Source organism: Pteronotus mesoamericanus, unplaced genomic scaffold, assembly GCF_021234165.1.
Source record: "Pteronotus mesoamericanus isolate MK-2021 breed Mesoamerican mustached bat unplaced genomic scaffold, CSHL_Meso_final scaffold_1066, whole genome shotgun sequence".
NCBI classification, from domain to species: domain Eukaryota; kingdom Metazoa; phylum Chordata; class Mammalia; order Chiroptera; family Mormoopidae; genus Pteronotus; species Pteronotus mesoamericanus.
Genome location: NW_026555299.1, coordinates 281,546 through 301,637, shown reverse-complemented (window position 1 = coordinate 301,637; position 20,092 = coordinate 281,546). Strand labels below are relative to the sequence as shown.

Here is a 20,092-nt window from a genome sequence, read left to right as displayed (position 1 = left end):
ATGGAACAAAGGAACAATGTGACTGAGTTTGTCCTCTTGGGGCTCACTCAAAGCCTTCAGGGTCAGAAAATATTATTTTTTGTGTTTTTGTTCACCTACATTGTGACAATGGTAGGCAACCTACTCATTGTTGTGACTGTCGTTGTCAGCTCAACCCTGGATGCCCCAATGTACTTCTTTCTTGGCCAGTTGTCATTTATGGATGCTGTTTATTCTACAGCAGTTACCCCAAATATGATTATAGACTTATTCCATGAGAAGAAAACCATTTCCTTCCAAGCTTGCCTGAGCCAGCTTTTTATAGGGCACTTACTTGGTAGTGCTGAGATTATACTCCTGGTGGTCATGGCCTACGACCGCTACGTGGCCATCTGCAAACCCTTGCATTACTTGACCATCATGAATCAACGACTCTGCGTTCTGCTGCTGCTGTTGCCCTGGGCTGGAGGTTTCTTACATGCTGTAGTTAAACTTCTCTTAGTTTACAACCTACCCTTCTGTGGCCCCAATGTCATTGACCACTTCATCTGTGACATGTACCCCTTATTAAAACTTGCTTGCACTGACACTTACATTATTGGCCTCACTGTGATTGTCAATGATGGGGCCATCTGTGTGGTCATCTTTGTGCTGTTACTCATCTCCTATGGGGTCATTTTGTACTCCCTGAAGAATCTTAGTCAGGGAGGGAGGCGCAAAGCCTTATCTACCTGTGGCTCCCACATTACTGTGGTGGTCCTTTTCTTTGTCCCTTGTATTTTTATATATATGAGGCCTCCTTCTACCTTACCCATTGATAAATCCTTGACTGTGTTCTACACCGTTATCACCCCTATGTTAAACCCCTTAATCTATACTCTGAGAAATGGAGAAATGAAAAGTGCCATGAGAAACCTCTGGACTAGAAAAAGAAAATGAGGCAGTAGACAACTGTGTCACCTATTTTTTAACAAAGAATTGATCCTTCCAGGAAAGCCATGTGTGACTATTTAACTGTAGTAAATTCTTCCTTAGGTTTAATAACTTGGACATGATGAAACACACTTATTAGGTGAATACTTCCAATGATCAAAATATATTTTTAACATTTTCACAGTTTCCTAATCTAATATATACATTTTGTTTAAACTATATTTTTAAGATTTTCATAATTTCTTAGAAAATTATATGTTCAGTTTTTGTATAAAATGTCCCTGTTGAGACTATAGATTTATGTTCTGTGTGATGAGTTTGCTGTAGTTAATACTGTAAATTTACTTTAGTTGATGGAAGTTTTTTTCATGTTTTCTCTTAAACAATGTAATATTTTTCAGAATTAATAGTGCTCATTACAGAATTAAGAAAATAAGAGATAAGACATAAAAACTTGGTTCACTTCTCCCCGTACAAAGATAGTCCGTGTTAATATTTGAGGTATATATCTTATTTTTGTATCTACAAAATACTTTATTTTTAAAAATTAATTAATTATTTTTTCCAAATACATTTGTCTCCGCCTTCCCCCCACCACTTTCCCCTGTCCCCTTCCCCCTCTCCCTCCCTGAATCCTTTCCCACTTTGGTTTTGTCCGTGAGTCCCTGCTATATGTTCCTTGACTTGCCTCTTCCCTTCCTTTTCCCCCGCCCACCCCTCCCTCCTTCCCTCTTGTCTCTGTTGGTTTCTTTTCCTTTCAGTGTTGCTGGTCTTAAATACTGTATGATCTCACCTATAAGCGGAACCTAACCAACAAAACAAAGATGCAAGAAAAATACTTTAAATATATAATTTTTTATATTACTTGGCATGTGAAGGTTGAAGAATGATGCTTCAGAGTTCTAACATTAATATAAGGATGCTAAGTATAATATATAAAAATAATCTGAATGAACAAGGCAAACATGTAGAAAAATAACTAAATCTTACATAGTTTCCTGATTGGAAAATCATATTATCTACTCATATGGATTATATTTTCATGAAGATAATCTATTAACTTTTCCAGGTAATTTAGAATATCTAATAACTCCCCTGCATTTTTCAATATCCCACCTTCTTTTTTGCTTGTAGGGCTTCATAGACTTCTACAGGGACCCAGGCTCTGCCTTATATATGATGTATAATTAGAATTATCCTTAATCCATGAGCTTCAAATATGCAATGCAGAACTCGACCAGATATTTTGGGTGATACCATTTTTAAGAAAGATGCTGACAATATATGCTATTCTTACCTTCTTATTTATGGAATGTAGATTATCAGGTAATAAAGAGGCCGGAATATATTATTTCATGTGACAGAGACCTCAATCATAACATCTTCTCTATGAACCAGACTGGAAACAAAATATTGTGTGTCTTTTAAGATGTATTTAGTCTGGATTTATATAAGGGTCTAAGGCTAGGAGACAATGAGTCCTTTCCTATGATAAATCATATTATATGAAAACCTTGTATCTTGAGTTATATTCCCATTCTTATTACATGGAGGTTTTTTATATCATCATAAATTCTTCCCAAACATAACACTATTCATCAAATAATATCAAGCATTTAATTTTATCAGAATTTATATAATTCTTCTACTTTTGAACATTTCTATAGACTTAATGTATATGTTCCTCACCCCCTCCCCCATCCATGACTTAAATCTTTTTTAAAAATGTGGTTGTATTTGGAGTTGGGGGTTTTTGGGAAGTGATTTGGTCATGAACGTGAAGTCCTTATGAATAGGATTAATGTCCTTATTAAAGAGAACCACAGTGCACTCTCTTGCCCTTTATGCTAGGTGAGGACCCAGGGAAGATGGTCTGTGAACTAGGAAGCAGACTTTCAACCCTCACCAGACACTGCATCTGTCAGCACCTTGACCTTGGTCTTCTCAGTTTCTAGAACTGTGAGAAATAACTATTGTCTACCACCCAGTCTATGGTATTCTGTTATGGTAGCCCAAAAAGACTAAGAGACTTTTAGTTAATTTTCAAATTTGTGTGGTTATTTCAATTGGTAAGATGAAAGTCTTGGTTAATTGTCTGCATTCAATGGTCTCTGTGCTCCCTGAAGTCAGGGAAAGTTACCTAACTGTCTGTGCTCTCTGTTCTCTGCACAATGGCTGGGACATAGAATCCACTCCATTGACTTTGTCACTGACTTTTATTCTTGAATTCTTGATGTATTGGAGTGAGAATTTTTACTGGTGAATTTTGATGACTCTTTCTCAATTAAGTATATATGCATATTTGCTACAAATATTTATTCTTTGATATTTGCTATAGATATTTACCTTATGTTATTTAGGCTATAATTATGGGTGTTCTTATGTAAATATGTTATATTTTAATACTCTTTTACTTTTTGATTTCTTCTGTCACATCACTCTTGGAAAGTTCCATTTTCTTAAAAGATTTTATAAATTTTAGCATCTTTTTTAAAAAAGACTTTCAAAAAATTTTTTAACCCATATAGAATTTATTTTATGATGAAACAATATCTAAGCTTATTTCTCCAAAATAGGTAAAATAATCTGTTTTATTATTAATTGCATTAATAATTTAAAAATTTAGATTTACTATATCAAGTTTTATACAGCTAGAAGGTTCAATCTTAGGGCTGTTTCCCCTTGTCCTCCTCATCCTCCTTCTGTTAGTTCAGGGAAAACCTAACTGAACAATGGCATGTCTGTTGGCATGGACTGAGGTCACTTTCTAGTATTCTGCTGGTTGCTGGGCATTTAATAAGGGTCCAAGATGACTTTGTTCATATGAATGGTGCATAGCAGGGATGGCTAGGATGTTAGGCTCTTCTGGGTCATTTTTTTTTCCTAGGTAGATACAGGACTATATAGATGAACTCACTCTAGTGACATTGTCAGACTTGTTAAATGGCAGCTCAGGGCTCCCAGAAGGAGGAGGCAGAAGCTGTCAGGCCAATTAAGATCTCATCCCATCATGACATCAGCTTGAAGTCCAGGGTCTCAGGTTCCAAATCCAGGCTGCATGGCACACCATAGAAAACAACCAACAAAATGAGAAGGCACCCTACAGAATGAGAGAAAATATTCGCAAATCATGTATTTCATAAGGGGTTAATGTCCAAATTAGATGAGGAACTTTTATAACTCAGTAGCAAAAACACCCCAAATAACCTGATTAAAAATAGACAAAGGACCTGAATAGACATTTAAAAAAATATTTTATTATTATTCTATTATAGTTAGCCCAATTTTTCCCCCTTTTCCTTCCTCCACCCAGCCCAACCCCCGCTCTCACAGTCATTCACCACACTGCTGTCCATGTCCATGGGTCATTCATACATGTTCCTTGACTTGACCCTTCCCCTTCTTTCCGCCCTTGTACCTCTATCCTTCCCCTCTGGTTGCTGTCAGTCTGTTTCTCGTTTCCATGCCTCTGGTTCTATTTTGCTCATTAGTTTATTTTGTTCATTAGGTTCCTCTTATAGGTGAGATCATATGATATTTGTCTTTCACCGCCTGGCTTATTTCACTTAGCATAATGCCCTCCAGTTCCATCCATCCTGTCGTGAAGGGTAGTAGTTCCTTCTTTCTTTCTGCTGCATAGTATTCCATTCTCTATGGTCAATTAATATTCAACAAAGGGGACAGGAGCACAAAATGGAGTAAAAATAGTCTCTTCAACAAATGGTTTTGGGAGATTTGGACAGCTACATGCAAAAAAATGAAACTCTACCACCAACTTATACCATACACAAAAATAAACTCAATATGGATAAAAGACTTAAATGGAAGTTTTAACATCATAAAAGTCCTAGAGGAGAACAAAAGCAGGAAAATTTCAGATATTCCATGCAGCAATATTTCACTGATATGTCCCCTAGAGCAAGGCATATAAAGGAAGGAATAAACAAATGGGACTACATCAAATTAAAAAGCTTTGGTACAGCTAACAAAAACAACAGCAAAATGAAAAGGGAACCAACCATATGGGAAAATATATTTGCCAATGCTACTTTGGACAAGGGTTTGCTCTCCAAAATATGTGACGAACTCACACAACTCTAAACTAGGAAGACAAACAATCCCATTAAAAAATGGGAAAAGGATCAAAACATACACTTCACCAAGGAAGACATACAGAGGGCCCAGAGACATAGGAAAAATGTTCAGCATCACTGGGCATCAGAGAGATGCAAATTAAAGCCACAATTAAATACCACTTCACACTGGTCAGAATGGCCATCATGAACAAATCAACAAACAAGTGCTGGAGAGACTGTGGAGAAAAGGGAACCCTCGTACACTGTTGGTGGGAATGCAGTGGTGGAGCCACTGTGGAAAACTATGGAATTTCCTCAAAAAATTAAAAATGGAACTGCCTTTTGACTCAGCAATTCAACTACAGGGAGTATTCCCTAAGAACCCTGAAACACCAATTCAAAAGAACTTATGCACCCCTATGTTCATAGCAGTGCTATGTACAATAACCAAATGCTGGAAACAGCCTAAGGTGCCCATCAGTAAACGAGTGGGTCAAAAAACTGTGGTATATTCACACAATCCAATTCAAATTTTCAAAACAAGACATTGGTATTAGGCTTTTGCCAAAACCTCCAAGCTCCAAATATTCATATAGTAGACACTTCTGAGAAAGTCTGACTACTAGGGTCACGGGGTTCCGGTGGCACTGCACGAATAACTTCCCATTATAAATCCCCTGGAGTCAGTGTTATTCCTTTCTCATTATATACTAGGATGTAAGAGAGATGTAATGCATTAGGTAGGATTTGTAGAATTCTCTAGTGGTCATGGACCATGTTATTCCCATATATTTGTCAGATTGGTGTAGGCTTTGTATTTTGGCTAGATTGATCTGTCATAGATGACTAATAATGTTTACCATAGCTCCCACATCCTTCCAAGCTTCTTCGTTTAGGAAACTATTATGATGTTATCAAGGTAATAGACCAACTTATTCAGAGTATGCCTGTGTCTAAGTTTCATTTTAAAACATGACAATAGATGTGGCTTAGGGAGAATTGCTGTGGATTATCGCAAATTTTGAGGCAACATCTCTATCAGTTTATGTTTGCATTGTATCATTCTTCTTGGACCATATCAATTCGGCTTCTGGGTTATCATAAACATTATCTGATCTAGGATACATCTATCGTTCATATAAGCAGAAAGCATTAGTAGTTCTTTGCATTCAGCTAGAAGGGATGTGGAGAATTAAACCTTGCATGTATTTGTTCTCCAGTTCTGAGTCTTAATTTAGCCCATAGTAACCTATCATATCAGATAGTTCTAAATTGAGGATATCTTCTCCATCTTTTGTCACCTAACATTAAGAAAAGAACAGAGCTTAGATGTACTCTTTCTTTCATTTCATTTTATTTTTTTCCAGTTACAGTTGTCCCCATATCCTCCTGTTACTCTCCCCTGCCCCGCCCACCCTTATCACTCACCTTCAGTCTTCCACTGCTCTGTTGCCTTTGTCTATGGTCCTTTATAGAAGTACTCTTTCAATCTTAGAAGTAATACATATAACATTTGGGGTTGCTGGATTTCATTCATTTCTTTGTTAAGCTGGAAACCTCCAGCTTTTGGTGGGGCTTAGCACATAATTAAAATCTTCAGCTGGTTCAGATAGGTATTTAATGCCTCTTTTTTTAAGGCCCTCACAAATATATGTGGATGTGAAGATGCTCAGTGGAGCCCTTGGTAAACCACCCTAGGGAAATAAGAGTGGAATCCATCGGTAGAGGCAGGCTTTTGTTGGAAAATAATTCCTTTCTTGTAGAAACAGTGACTCACTTGATAATGGACTGAAAATAAGGAACTGAATTAATGGACTGAGGAACTGAAATAAAATAAGGAACTGAATCATTATGATTCAGCTGACAGATTCAGGCCTTCCGAGCTATACAACTGGGATTACTTGTCCTTTCAATAATTGAAACATCAACTTCAATAAATCTCACAGTCCCCAGCTTCTCTGTTTCTGAGCTCTGGACCTCTAACATCTAGCAGGGGCGCCCAACCTTTTGGCATCTCTGGGCCACAAGGGAAGAAGAAGAGTTGTTTTGGGTCACACATTAAATATACAAACACTAATGAAAACGGATGAACAACAAAAAGAAGGTTTTAAGTTTTAATTTATGATTTTGTATTGGGCCGCATTCATGGCCATCCTGGGCTGCATGTGGCCCATGGGCCATGGGTTGGGCACCCTGAAAGGACCTCCTCCTTTTCTAGGGCTATGACTGAATAAGGGGACCTGAGACTGGCTCTCCCTTCATTTGGTTTAAATAGTGTTTGCTTTACCTAAAGATTTCCTAAAATGAAAGCCATACATTCTTCATTTTATTTATTTTTTTCTTTTCAAATCACAGGCTTTTCACATGTTTGTCTATGTGTTATTCTTTCTTGGCAAGACCCAAGTCTTTTTTCTCTAAGGATTGTTCTAGAAGACAAAACTGTCCAGAAGGGATTACTTCATTTGAATTTGTTCCACATAGTCTAATAAACCAACCTATAATGACTTTACATTCTTTTTTATTTAAAACAGTAATGATGTAAAAACCCAGGGAGCCTGTATCTGCCCATAAAAGTGGAAGAATTATTTTTCTGATAAAAGTACCTGAGGGCTTTCTGGAAACTCAAATTTCTGCCTAGGTTGAAGTCTATCTTCACTTGGTATCTCATCCTCTAGATGTTTTCTTGTTATATTTTCTTTGGCATAGATATCTCTCATTGCTTGTAGAAACTTTCATAAGTCCCCAATTTTCTGGAATGAAGTTGGGGAGAGGAAGAGACATACTTTTAATTAGGGGAAAAATATCTTGAAGGGCTAAGCTGTTTGAGTGACTGGGCTAAACAGTTCTACTACCTGAGAGAACACTTAGTCATTGGTTGTTTGAGGAAGATAAATCCCAGCATTTGTCTTATTTGCTACAGAGATTAATGGCCAGAGACGTGAATGTTATCTTGAATCCTCATAGACACAGCTCATAGGAAGGAAGAATTAACATCATTAAAATGTCCATACTACCCAAAGCAATTTATAGCTTCAACATAATTCCTATCAAGATACCAATGGTGTATGTCACAGAACTAAAACAAGACCTTTTACAAGATTCAGGAATCTACTATCTGTAGCAGTCTCCTTCAGCTCTGCACTCAGCAGGCCGACTTAGAGATACTACAGGGTGGGGCAGAGTCCTTCCTGGGGGTGCCGTTATTGGGTCTTCTCACGCTGCTGCCACTCAGGGGTGTGGTCTGCCTGAGCCAGAAGGCTGCTGCCTATGGGGGAGGAGTCAGCACCGGGATCCCACCACCTAGTCTCTCCATTCTCTCCCCAAAGCCTCCATCTCCAGTCTCTCCTTAAGTGTTTCTAGACCACTCTGCATGCCCTTTAGTCAGCGATCTACTATCTGTGGCTGCCACTCTGTGCTCAGCCATCAGGTTTTAGCACTACGGGCCTGAGCAGAGCCTCCAGGGTACGGGGCTATTGGGTTCTTGCACGCTGCTGCTACTCAGGGGCGTGGTCTGGGTGAGCAGGATGGTTGCTGTGACATGGGGGATGAGCCAGTACCGCGATCTCATCAGCTACTCTCTCAGTTCCCTCCCCAAAGCCTCCTTCCCCAGTCTCTACTCAGGCGTCTCCAGCCCACTCTGCCCCTGCCTTTGCAGGAGCCTAGCGTAGGTGGCTGCAAACAAAAATTTATGCATTGCCCCTTTAAACGGCTCTTTGCATCTCTGGCCTCCTGTCTCTGGCAAAGAGCACCCTGCTGCTTTTCACAACTGGCTGTTACCTGTGTACTTCCTGGGGGCTGGTGCTGTAGGCTGGGGATCCCTGCTTATGGTTTAGACGCCCCTCTTCTCAGGGGCATCCAACTGGCCATTTCAGTATCCTTCTGGTGCCACCACCTGTGGGCACCCGCCTGCCTTCTCGAGTCTCTACTGTACTCCTTACCAATTAGGTTGTGGTAAAGCTGATTCTTCTGTCTGTCCGAGGTTAAATGGCTCCTGTCTTGCTATTGTTCAGTTGCTCGTTCCAGGTGATTTCTCCTCAATTTAGTTGTAATTCCAGGTTGGCCCTGGGAGGGGGTCAGTGTGACTTCCACTCACTCCTCCGCATCTTGATTCTCCCACTCAGCATAATCTTAAGATTTATCCATGTTGTTGCAATGGCAGTATTTCATCTTTTCCTATGGCTGACTAGCATTCCATTGTGTATATATGTCACATCTCTTTTATCCAATCATCTATCAAGGGATACTTTAGTTGTTTTCATGTCTTGGTCACCGTGAATAACGCTTTAATGGATATAGGAGTGCAGATAGCTATGTTACCCCCAAAATTTAATTTAAAAGTAAATTAGAGATTTTAAAATTATCACATAACAAGTGTGTTAGAATAGACAGAAATAAATTCCTATTCTGTTCTCGAAGCTTGATATGAGATTTGGATTTTTTATTAAAAATTTTTGAATTATAGCTTACACTCAATATTACTCTGTACTTGTTTCAGGGGTACAGCATAGTGGGCAGAAAATCATATAGTCCAGAATGGTCTCATCAATACTTCAAGTACCCACCCTGCCCCATATATAGTTATTACAATATTATCGACCACATTCCTCATGTGGGATTTGGATTCTGATGTGGAAGCTTGATATGTGTGAACCTTTTCAAAACTGGAACTCATAGACACAGACAACAGGGGGTGATTACCAGAGGGAAGGGGGTAGGGGATAGAAATAAAGGGTAGAGGGAGCCAGGTATACGATGATGGAAGATGATTGGACTTTGGGTGGTGGGCACACAATGCACTATACAGAGGATGTATCAGAGAATTGTACACTTGGAACCTACCTATATGATCTTATTTACCAACGTCGTCCCAATAAATTCAATAAAAAATTACCACAGTGACCCATATTGGTACATATTTAAAAGAAACCTGTGTTTAGGGAAGTACCTAGTTTATTATAATTTATAGAGTCATAAAACTGTAATTTTAAAGTACTTTAGAGGGTATTTTTGTTACTATAGAATTTTAAATTATCTTTTTAAAAAGCCATACTCTTAAGAAACTATGTTAAATGATGTTTTTAAATAGGGAAGTGTTAATTTAGCAATTTAAGTTGAAAGCCTAATAATACTATCTACCAGTTTTTGTAGTATCGAATCTTTGATGACTTAAACTGCAGAGGATAAATTGTGTGCCCAATTTTTACACCTAAATACTTAATTGGCTAATAGAAGGTCTATTCTGGAGAAATCTAACATTGGTGATTAATAAGACTAAGGGCACTAGATAGATCCTGCATAAAGTAAGGAGAAAAAGAGAATTGGATCTAGACTACCTTATATTCTTATGTTCTTCAACAGGTGTGCCTTTATCAGTTTACAGCTTCAACAATGATAGGACTTCTGAATAAACTGGAAGCAGCAATGTGAGTGAGGCATGTAGAATGTTCCTCACAGCTGGCTTCTAAAGAAAGTGCAACCTTTTCTGTACATCCTCCTTCCTCCTCCCCAAATCTATGGGAATGGAATCAACTTTTCTACCTTTGAACTTAAGTAATTCTGTAATTTTCCTCTGCAGTGAATAAGCAAAAAGTTTAGGTTTGTGTCTATAGGTCTACAATTCTTGTCTCTTGTTTAATTTTTTCCTTTACCAGCAGATGTAGGGGACTCTGAGGAATCAATTTTTTAAAAAAAATTTTGACTTCTTTTCTTTCCTAAGAAGTGCTCTGTGTTTACTTGCTATGACATCTCAAGGTGCCTCCCAAGTAACTCCTGGAAGTCGTTGGGGATCAGGATTCTAACATTTCATCAAGAAAAAAAATCTTTCCGAAGAAGATTTTTTAAAAAGAATACTAATCTCACATAATTATCATATTAATATTCTTATTACTCATGGATATTTATTTCTTAAATACAATTTCTCCTTCCTAATTTGATCATTTTTTCTTTCATTCTATGCTATCTAGTTCTTCCTATGATGTATGGATGCCTCTTTTTCCCTGTTATTCTGCTTGCTTCTAGTGAAAATATATTCCATCACAGGTAAATACTACTTCTCATATGTAATCAAATAGATAATTCCTGAGACATACAATCTTATCCTATGCCCAAATAGGGGTTCATAAATTATAATATTCTTTTTATTCTTGGCCTATGTCTATAATTCTTATCACATTGACAAAGATCGAGATGATCTCTTGTGATGCAACATTCATAATGAAGCATTCAAGAACATTAATGATAGCTGTCATTTGTTGAACCTTCACTGGGTGTCAGCCAGTATTTCAGGTACTTACTTTTAATAAAACAACCACCTAAGAGGCTGAACCTGTTGGTATCCTCATTCTAAAAAGGATGAAACTGAAGCACAGAGAGGTTTATGAAATTGTCCAAGGTCACATAGTAGAAAGTGGCAAAGGTGGAATTTCAACAAAGGCAATGCAGCGCTGGGGTCCGTGTGATTCACTGCTTGCTACACTCTCCCCAGAGGATGTTTTGGGTGTTACATAAGTATACACCGAATAGACTAACTTGTAATCAGTATTTTGTCTCTGTGATTATAAAATACCACTTACTACTGTGTAGCATTTTTCAAGGAACAGTTATAGGCCTGGAAATTTTTATTTTGGTATAAAAAATATGAAAAAGTCAGCAGAATAGAATATAAGATAGGGTTGCACAAAAAGTGCCATAGAATGTGACTGGAAAAGGCTTCTGAGATGGTCTAGTTCAAGTCCTTTACCTTCCAATGAGCAAACTGAGACAGACTTGCAATTACATTTAGAGATGACTCAAACCCATACCTTCTTACACTGACCTTGGGCTTTTCCCTTGAGTAGGCTGATTTTTGGGATCTGGGCACCAAAGCTCCATTTTTGAGCACTCTAAGTACCTTGGAAGAATTATAAATATACCCATGTCTCATCATCCTCTATACCTCTCTTCCCTCATTATGTAGGTCACTCCAAGAGTTTTGAAAAAAATAATACCAGCTGTTAATGTAATAGTTGTTGATAGTCACAAGGCAGTTAAGTTAAAAAATATTTGGTGAAAATCTAAATATTGTCTCTGTGTTAAGAGTTGTGGGATAGACAAAGATAAAATGGAGAGAATTACAACTCCTTAAAAAGTGGACAGTCAAAAAAAAAAAAACAACAAAAAACCAAAAGAAAGAAAAAGAGCTGACAGTCACAGAGTCAAACCAAGTAATTACTATAGAGAACAATGTGCTAATAATGTCATGGTTTGATACAGTCCAGCCTCTGGAAATTTAATGAGAGATCCAGCAAGACTGATCATCTTTTGAGACATAAAAGACTGAATATTTAATAGCAGATTATCAGAGTATTAAGTGAGTTATTACAAAAGAGACATTCTTTTTGGTGCTATATAAATTATATTATAAAGGTACTCACCACAAATACCACCAACTCAGAGGACTGACTACATGCCAGTTTATTTAGAGATTTCTTTTGCCACTGCCAGAGAATAAGTCATTGCTGACTTGTGTACCCAGACTGGCAGTTTAAATAAGGCTCTATTAAAGAAATGACTGGCTGTTGGGCCTTTGATACTTTTCTCTGTAGAAAATCCACTAAGACTTAGAGCTAGAACCTCTTACTTGTAGCCCAAACAAAATTATTTGAGAAGAAATAGAATTGTCAAGTGAAGGTACAATAAGCTATTAAGAAGAACTCATAAATATTTATTAAATGTTTATTGTGCGTAAACCCCTGTAGAAGACATAATAAAGAAGATATACTCCAAAACATAATGCATGTACTCATAGTTGTGTTCATGGCGTCATTACAGGGCCCATTTTCCTGACCTCTCATCCCTGAAACAGGCTTTAGAGAAGACAAAATGGGACATAGCAAAATGTGACAGAATTTGTCCTCCTGAGCCTCACTCAGGATCCTGGGGGCCAAAAAGGATTATTTGTCATATTTTTACTCATTTACATTGTGACAATGGTGGGCAACCTGCTCATTGTGGTGACTGTTCTTGCCAGCCCCTCCCTGGGCTCCCCTATGTCCCTCTTCCTTGTCTGTCACTCGTGGATGTGGGTTATTCAACTGTCATTTCACCCAAATTGATCATAGACTTACTCCATGGTCAAAAGACAATTTCCTTCCCAGCTTGCACGGGACAGCTCTTTTTGGAATACCTCTTTGGGGGTGCTGGGGTCTTCCTTCTGATGGCAATGGCCTCTGATCGCTATGTGGCCCTCTGTAAGCCACTGCACTACATAACCATCATGAACAGACAGGTTTGCATCCTGCTGTTGGTGGTGGCCTGGGTTGGAGGTTTTGTGCATTCTGTCATCTAACTTCTCTTTGTGTACAGCCTCCTCTTTTGTGGCCCCAATGTCATTGACCACTTCATCTGTGATATGTACCTACTGTTGGAACTTGCCTGCACCAACACCTACTTTGTAGGCCTTACTGTGGTTGCCAATAGTGGAGCCATCTGTATGGTCATGTTTATTTTTCTGCTAATGTCCTATGAGATCATCCTAAATTCCCTTAAAACTCACAGTCGGGAAGACAGGCACAAAGCCCTGTCTACCTGCAGTTCCCACATTGCAGTGGTTGTTCTCTTTTTTGTTCCCTGCATTTTAACGTATGTTAGACCTGTGTCTAATTTCTCCACTGATAAATTCATAATTGGGTTTATACTGTTATCACTCCCATGTTGAATCCTTTAATATACACTTTGAGAAATTCAGAAATGAAAAATGCTATGAAAAAACTCTGGTGTAAGATGTTAGCTATAGATAAAATGAGAATGTGTCACTCACAGTGAATGCATTTGTTGCTAATTCTGAAGCAACAAATACTGTGTTCTAACAATGGATGACTTAGTCAACTCAATGAGTTCTTTAAGGATGCTTTTCTTTATTTATACAAATTTATCAAAAAGTAGAATAAATTATCCTTTGAGGTTAGAATCAATCTAATAGAGAAATCCTGAAGGATAAATAAAAGGCACAGGTATTTGTCCTATTACTAGGAAAAATAAACTAAGTTCACCTTGTAACTTTTTTTTTGGGTTTATGTTGAAATGGAACTTTAGGAGAAAGAGTTTTCTTTTTTCCTTTGAGAAGTGAAAAACAAGCTACCCTTGAAAATATGCTTTTACCCAAAATAATGAAAAAGCAATTTGGCTAATGTTTAGAACAAATTTCTAAGATCAAACCAATGGTTTTTAAATTCTAGTGTTTGTTATTCTATCCACACAATAGCTGCCTGCAGTGGCCTTAGGCACTTTGTCTTCAAGATTACTTCTGTTCCTCAGGGTGATGTCTGTGCATTTGAAGTTCAGGCTGTTTAGATGGGAGATGATACCGTATTTGGCTGAATACACAATCGGGAAGCATTTTTGTTAGACAGGATGTTGGAGGTATTCACAGGTAGGGATGAGCCTGTATGGGATGGTTGACAGTGAAAACAGATTCTAGTTCTTGATTAGAGGACAGAAAACCATACTAACCCAAGTTGTAAACATGCTTTCATGTTTTTCCTCACTAGTTATTATGTGCATTTTTGCCATTATTCAAAGGATAGATGAAGCTTTTTTGTCTTCATGATACTGAAGATTGGGTAAAGAACTGTATTATTTTGCACAGCAATGCGTTCCCTAAAAGTTGTATTCAACTTAAATACTTTAAATTATAGACTTAATAATGATTTGTTTTTATAGAGATAAAATTTTGTTTTTCAATCTTATCTTAAAAACACATTTTTTTCAGCATGTAGCCCATCCTGGAACCTCACAAACTAGGAAGAAGATGGGATTGCTTTCACTGTATTGTAGGAATATCATCTATGTTTTGTAAGAGTTTTTTCCTAACTAAAAAAACTGGACCTTTTCTTACTTTAAAATTTTATTATATTTTTTTCCTGCATACCAATAATATATGCAATTTATACCTAGAATATGATCAGTATTGAAATTACCTGTGTATACCATTCCTCAGCCTCTTTCCGGAGGTAATCCCAATGTTGAATTTTTGGTTAATCATAGTTAAAAATAGTGTAACTACATATGTATATATCCTTAAGGTATAGAGTTTAAATTTTCTTATTCCTTACCTTTATTAAAATATGCTGCATAGTACATGGTTTTGTGAATCTTTTTTCCACAATGTTGACTTCTGAAGATTCGATCATGTTGCTGCATGTTTCTGAAGTCCTGTCATTTCCCTGCTGTGTATTATGTCTAAATATACTTAGTCCATGTCTAAATATACCACATATTATGAACCCATTCGATCAGCGTGCTACTCTGTGCTGCTATGGACATCCTGAAAGAAATTATTTTGTGTTAAGTAGGCTGTTTATGCGCTCACTTTTTTGGACGGTTACAGTTTTCTCCTGAAGATGTATTATCGGTTACATTCCTGCTTGTTTTTATATGTGTGTGTTTGTGGTTATGCATATGTGTAAAGAATTTAAATCTACTTTATAAATGGTTTTCTGTTGCCTTAAAACCAAGTTTTTCAGTACACTTTTCAAAAAAGCAACCTACTTTCCTCATCTGGTATTTACTGTAAACTCCAAATACTTGTGTATCTATTTCTAGACTCTTTTCTTTTTATTGGTTTATTATCCCTAAGCCCATACTACATTATCTTAGGTTGTGTAAGTAGGTTTTGATATCTGTTAAGAGGCATACCACACAATAATCTTATTAAAAACAACACTTCCTGTTTCCAACAATTATTTTTGACATAATTATTAGAATAATTTCAGAGGTCTTAGAAACCTACTAATGTATTGATAGTGTATTAAATGTCTAATTAATTTGGAAAATAATCGATACCTTGATCACATTGAATCATTCTGTCTGGGAACATGGAAAATTTCAGTATTTATTTAGGTCTTTAGATTCAGTTAACTTTTGGAATGTTGCTGAGTAGTAATGATATCATTAATGATTTTTCCTTCCAATATATTTCTAATATTTTATATCATTTCTTATTTTTATATTATATTACTTAAGAGAGGAAAAATGATTTAATAACTGTGAGTAGAGGAAACCTTGACTTATTCTTAGCTTTAATGTGGGAGGCCTATGTATTTCCCCATAAAAAAATGTGTTCATTAAAAATTATCATTTCAAGTGTCCTCTAAGAAACAGACATCACTCTCCAAAGGAACAACTGGAAACCATTTATGAAGAGTTTACAAGATTTAAGAGCTTTAAAAAATGGTGAAGTACCTAGGACTAGCAACAGTGGGACATCATTACTACTCCAGATACGAAGAGGAAAAAGGAAAAGATTTTTTTTTCAAACCATGAGAATAACTGTAACAGAAAAAGGAGGGTCATTTGACAGGAGCTGTGCCTTGATTAGAGAGACAGCCATTTCCAAACTGTGGCCCATAAGGGAGAGTCGCAGAGGAATTAATATCTTGATGTCTTTTCACTCTCTGATCTCCTGTTATTTCCTTCCATTGACTGAACTTAACCAACAGCTAAAGGGAAAGTTAGCTTGGTTGATGCCTGTTTTAGGGGTGAGCTTTTTAGGGCCTAGAATAAGGTAGAAAAGATTCGAGTTGGGATCTACAGGAGCCAATGTACCATATCCATGACACCCAATCCTTTTTGCTTCTACTATTCACTTACAACTTTGGATAGGAAGTAAAACTCTGTCCCCAACATAGGAAATATAAAAAGTCCCTTTAACTTCCATATTATTGGTTGATTTCAGGTCAGGCATACTCCCATTTCAAACCTAATTGAAATATGAACCACCAATGTTCTTCATATGAAGTAGCACAGTGGGGAAAAGATAAAGAGCTAAAGAAAGATAAAGAGCACAAAGTAAAATATCCAGTTCAGTCTAAGCTTCTACAGCTTGTCATATTATCAGGTTAATAATAATAACTTCTCAACCATCAATGTTGTATTCCTTGTACTTTCTGCCAGTGTCTTGGCCGGTCAGAGTACATCATATAGTTGGGTGATTCAAACTTTAATTACCATAGGAGTCAAGTCTATAATGGTTCTGTTTTGTTGTTTTTCCCCTGTTTCTCATTGTTCTCTATTGGGCACAGGAGTAGAAGGAGACATTGTATTTTCATGACTTCATTTGTGTGTAGCAACCCAATTTTCTGTTGTTAATTAGGATCAAGCACTCAACTCAGTACAGGGATCTTCCTGCCCATTTCATAAGCCTGGGAAACCCAATAAAATGATGGTCATTTTCCATTTAAAACTTAATGTATCCATGACTGTGTTCATTGGTATAAGTATTCTTCTGTGGGCACTAGGGCTTTCAGACATACCAAGTTCTAACTTCTAAGTAACTGAATCAAAAATACCTTAGGTGGGTTATCATATCTAAGAGGTGTAAGAATGATGAAGGTCATTCTGATGTCTACATTCGATTCACTAAGTTTTGTGCATTCTGACCATTCTGACTACTGGAGAGATGGCCTGATTTAAGTATTGGTTTGGCTTAAGTGTACACCATATCTTTTAGGATAACAAGCCAGCACTGTTTTCTGATGTCTTTGGTCTCAAGTGGCACTGCCATAGAGCCTTCACCATCCCATTTCATTGTTTTATTGTGTTAGGTGTTTCTGAGTAATGGGGAAACTTGTAAGATCAGTGACATAGACTGTAGTTACTTTAAAATATTCAAAGAACTAAAGAAAACCATGTCTAAAGAGCTATAAAGGAAAAAAAAACTATAGGAAAAAAGTATAAAACAATGTCGCGACAGTAAGTGATTCATATCAATAAACAGATGAAAATTATGAAAAAGAACAAAAATAAATTCTGGACAATAATTGAAATAAGAAATTCATTAAAGTGGTTCAACAGTAGATCTGAGAAAACAGAAGAAACAATCAGTGAAGCTGAAGATAGGTCACTGAGATGATCCTGGTGGAGGAACTGGTACATGGAGCTGTTCAGAGCTCCTTCTATCTGGTTCAAGTTGCAGGATGTTGAAAGGGTGTTCATGCAGTCTTATGATTTTGCTATTAATAAGTGACTTGCTCATTGTTGTTAGATTTCTATTTTTTCACTTAATTTTCCTAAAGTTATTGGCCAGGAGAAGCCTCTGAAAATATCAAATGCTCTGGAAGAATCATGTAGAAGGTCTTAGTTCTCTAGGGTACGATTCCTCAGTGAATTCATTTTTGAACAAGCAGCCTTGGGGATAAACTGTTTTAACAATTTGGTGAAGTGATTTATTATTCATTGTTGATTAAATGCCCAATCATATATTTCTTTACCTGGGGGAAGATTTCTCCTTGAGTATTAATGCTATAGTCAGGATGTAAAATAAAAGCTACTACTTTGCTACACATGAACCATATTAAAATAGTTGTAGGAATATTTTAAAAGTATTTAAAGAAAACCCTTTTCTTTGATTATCTAGGTCAGCATTATTGATTAAATATGCTATTAGAAGTTCTGTCAATTTATTTGATGAGTTAAACTCAATAATTAGGTTAAAATGTGATTTTTGATACATATTCTGAATGACAGCTTTTAAATTTGGTCATTAATAAATCATATGAGCTCTATCTTCTCAAAACCAACTTTGGATAATTTCATAATCCAAACTGTAAAATCTTTATGAAAGTTGAAGCAGACAGTCATGATTTGTGCGAGCAAAGGGAGAGAGACCTGGATGTGAGCAGCATTCCCAGCTGCAGTGACCAGGTGCGCCCTCATCTGTTCTCTGCAGCCACACCTGGGCTGACGTGGCGCTCATCCTGACTTATCTGCGTCAAACTAAACTTTGTCTTCCAGAACCAAATACAGAATTGCAGAAGGCTGGATTTGGAACAAGAAATAGCAGAAGATATAGAAGAGCCAGGTAACATGTTCACAAAGACTCTTTAATGCTATGAGAATAGGGATAAACAGATTTACTATGAATGATGTATCTTTTTAAAATGCAAGTTTCATAATTTGATCTTAAATGTTTTATGGCAGAAACTTCAGATATAAGAAAGAGCATGCATTTTATTCATTTTATAAAATATTACTGAACAAATATAAAGACAATAAGGTCTCCAGTATTTCATATTGGAGTTGTTTAAATACATGCTGAAAAAGAGAAAGCACATAGTATAATGTAACAATATAACAAGATATATACACACACACACAGTCTTCATAATACCTTTTGTAGATTGCTTTATATGCAGAATCTAGCAATTACATATTTTGCATTTTAATATATTGATGATAATAGTAAGGATTACTATAGCTCTTTAGAACTTGTTATTTTTGTGTATAGAGCCTTTAAATGTTTTGGTTCTGTGTAGATATTTTATTTCTGTGGGTATTTTTTTATTGTGGTAAAATATACATAATACATTATTGTGCATTTACCGCTGCTATCCATTTCCAGAACTTTTTCACCTTCCCAAACTGAAACTCTGTACTCATTAAACAATAATCCCCCAAGTCCATGTCTCCCACCCTTGGAGAACCATTGTTGTGCTTTCTCTGTCTGTGTATATGACTAATCTATGTATCTCATAAAAAGGGGATGATAAAATATTTGCCCTTTTGTGGTTGGCTTATTTCACTTAGCATAATATCTTCAAGGTTCATCCACATTGTAGCATACATCAGAATTTTCTTTTTAAGGCTAAATAAGAGTCCACTGTCTGTATATACCACAGTGTGTTTATCATATTTAGTATTTGATAGACATTTGGGTTGTTTACACCTTTTGGCTCTTGTGAATTATGTTGCAGTGAACACTGGTGTACAAATATCTGTTTGAGTTTCTGTTTCCTATTTTTTTGTATATATACCCCAAATAACATTTTAATATGTAACTTAATAGCCACTTATTACAGAGGGAATCTCCGAACTTACAATGTGGAAACATGAGTTCAGAAAAATTCAGTTACTTTTTAGATTTATTGACCTTATTCAAAAGTGAATTTTAGTGCCTGTCGAAATAGAATTTATGAATTATGTTAGATACAAAATCTACAGAATCTTAAAGAAAATGCTAACTGTTTCTGTCTGTAGGTTAATTGCATGGATATTTTCTCATCTTTGGGGTCTTAAATATATTGTGAATGAAATGGGATACATTGCATTATTCACCCAGTTGACCTCTT

The 20,092-nt window shown here is 36.6% G+C and overlaps 2 protein-coding genes across 2 annotated transcripts; both read left to right on the top strand.

Annotated features, from left to right (window-relative positions):
• On the top strand, nt 1–918 carry LOC129081501 (olfactory receptor 4A15-like). Its single transcript, XM_054587167.1, has one exon. It carries the CDS (start codon nt 1–3, stop codon nt 916–918), a length of 918 nt encoding a protein of 305 aa, XP_054443142.1.
• A 7,608-nt stretch (nt 919–8,526) lies between these two features.
• Nucleotides 8,527–13,790, top strand: LOC129081467 (olfactory receptor 4A5-like). Its single transcript, XM_054587136.1, is given in 4 exon segments — nt 8,527–8,541; nt 12,860–13,028; nt 13,031–13,657; nt 13,660–13,790. Coding segments are annotated over 4 exon segments (942 nt in total).
• The last annotated feature ends 6,302 nt before the right edge of the window (nt 13,791–20,092 follow it).

Bases quoted from the DNA above. Each gene is read 5' to 3' on its own strand.
- LOC129081501 (XM_054587167.1), top strand. From the start codon at position 1: ATGGAACAAAGGAACAATGTGACTGAGTTTGTCCTCTTGGGGCTCACT.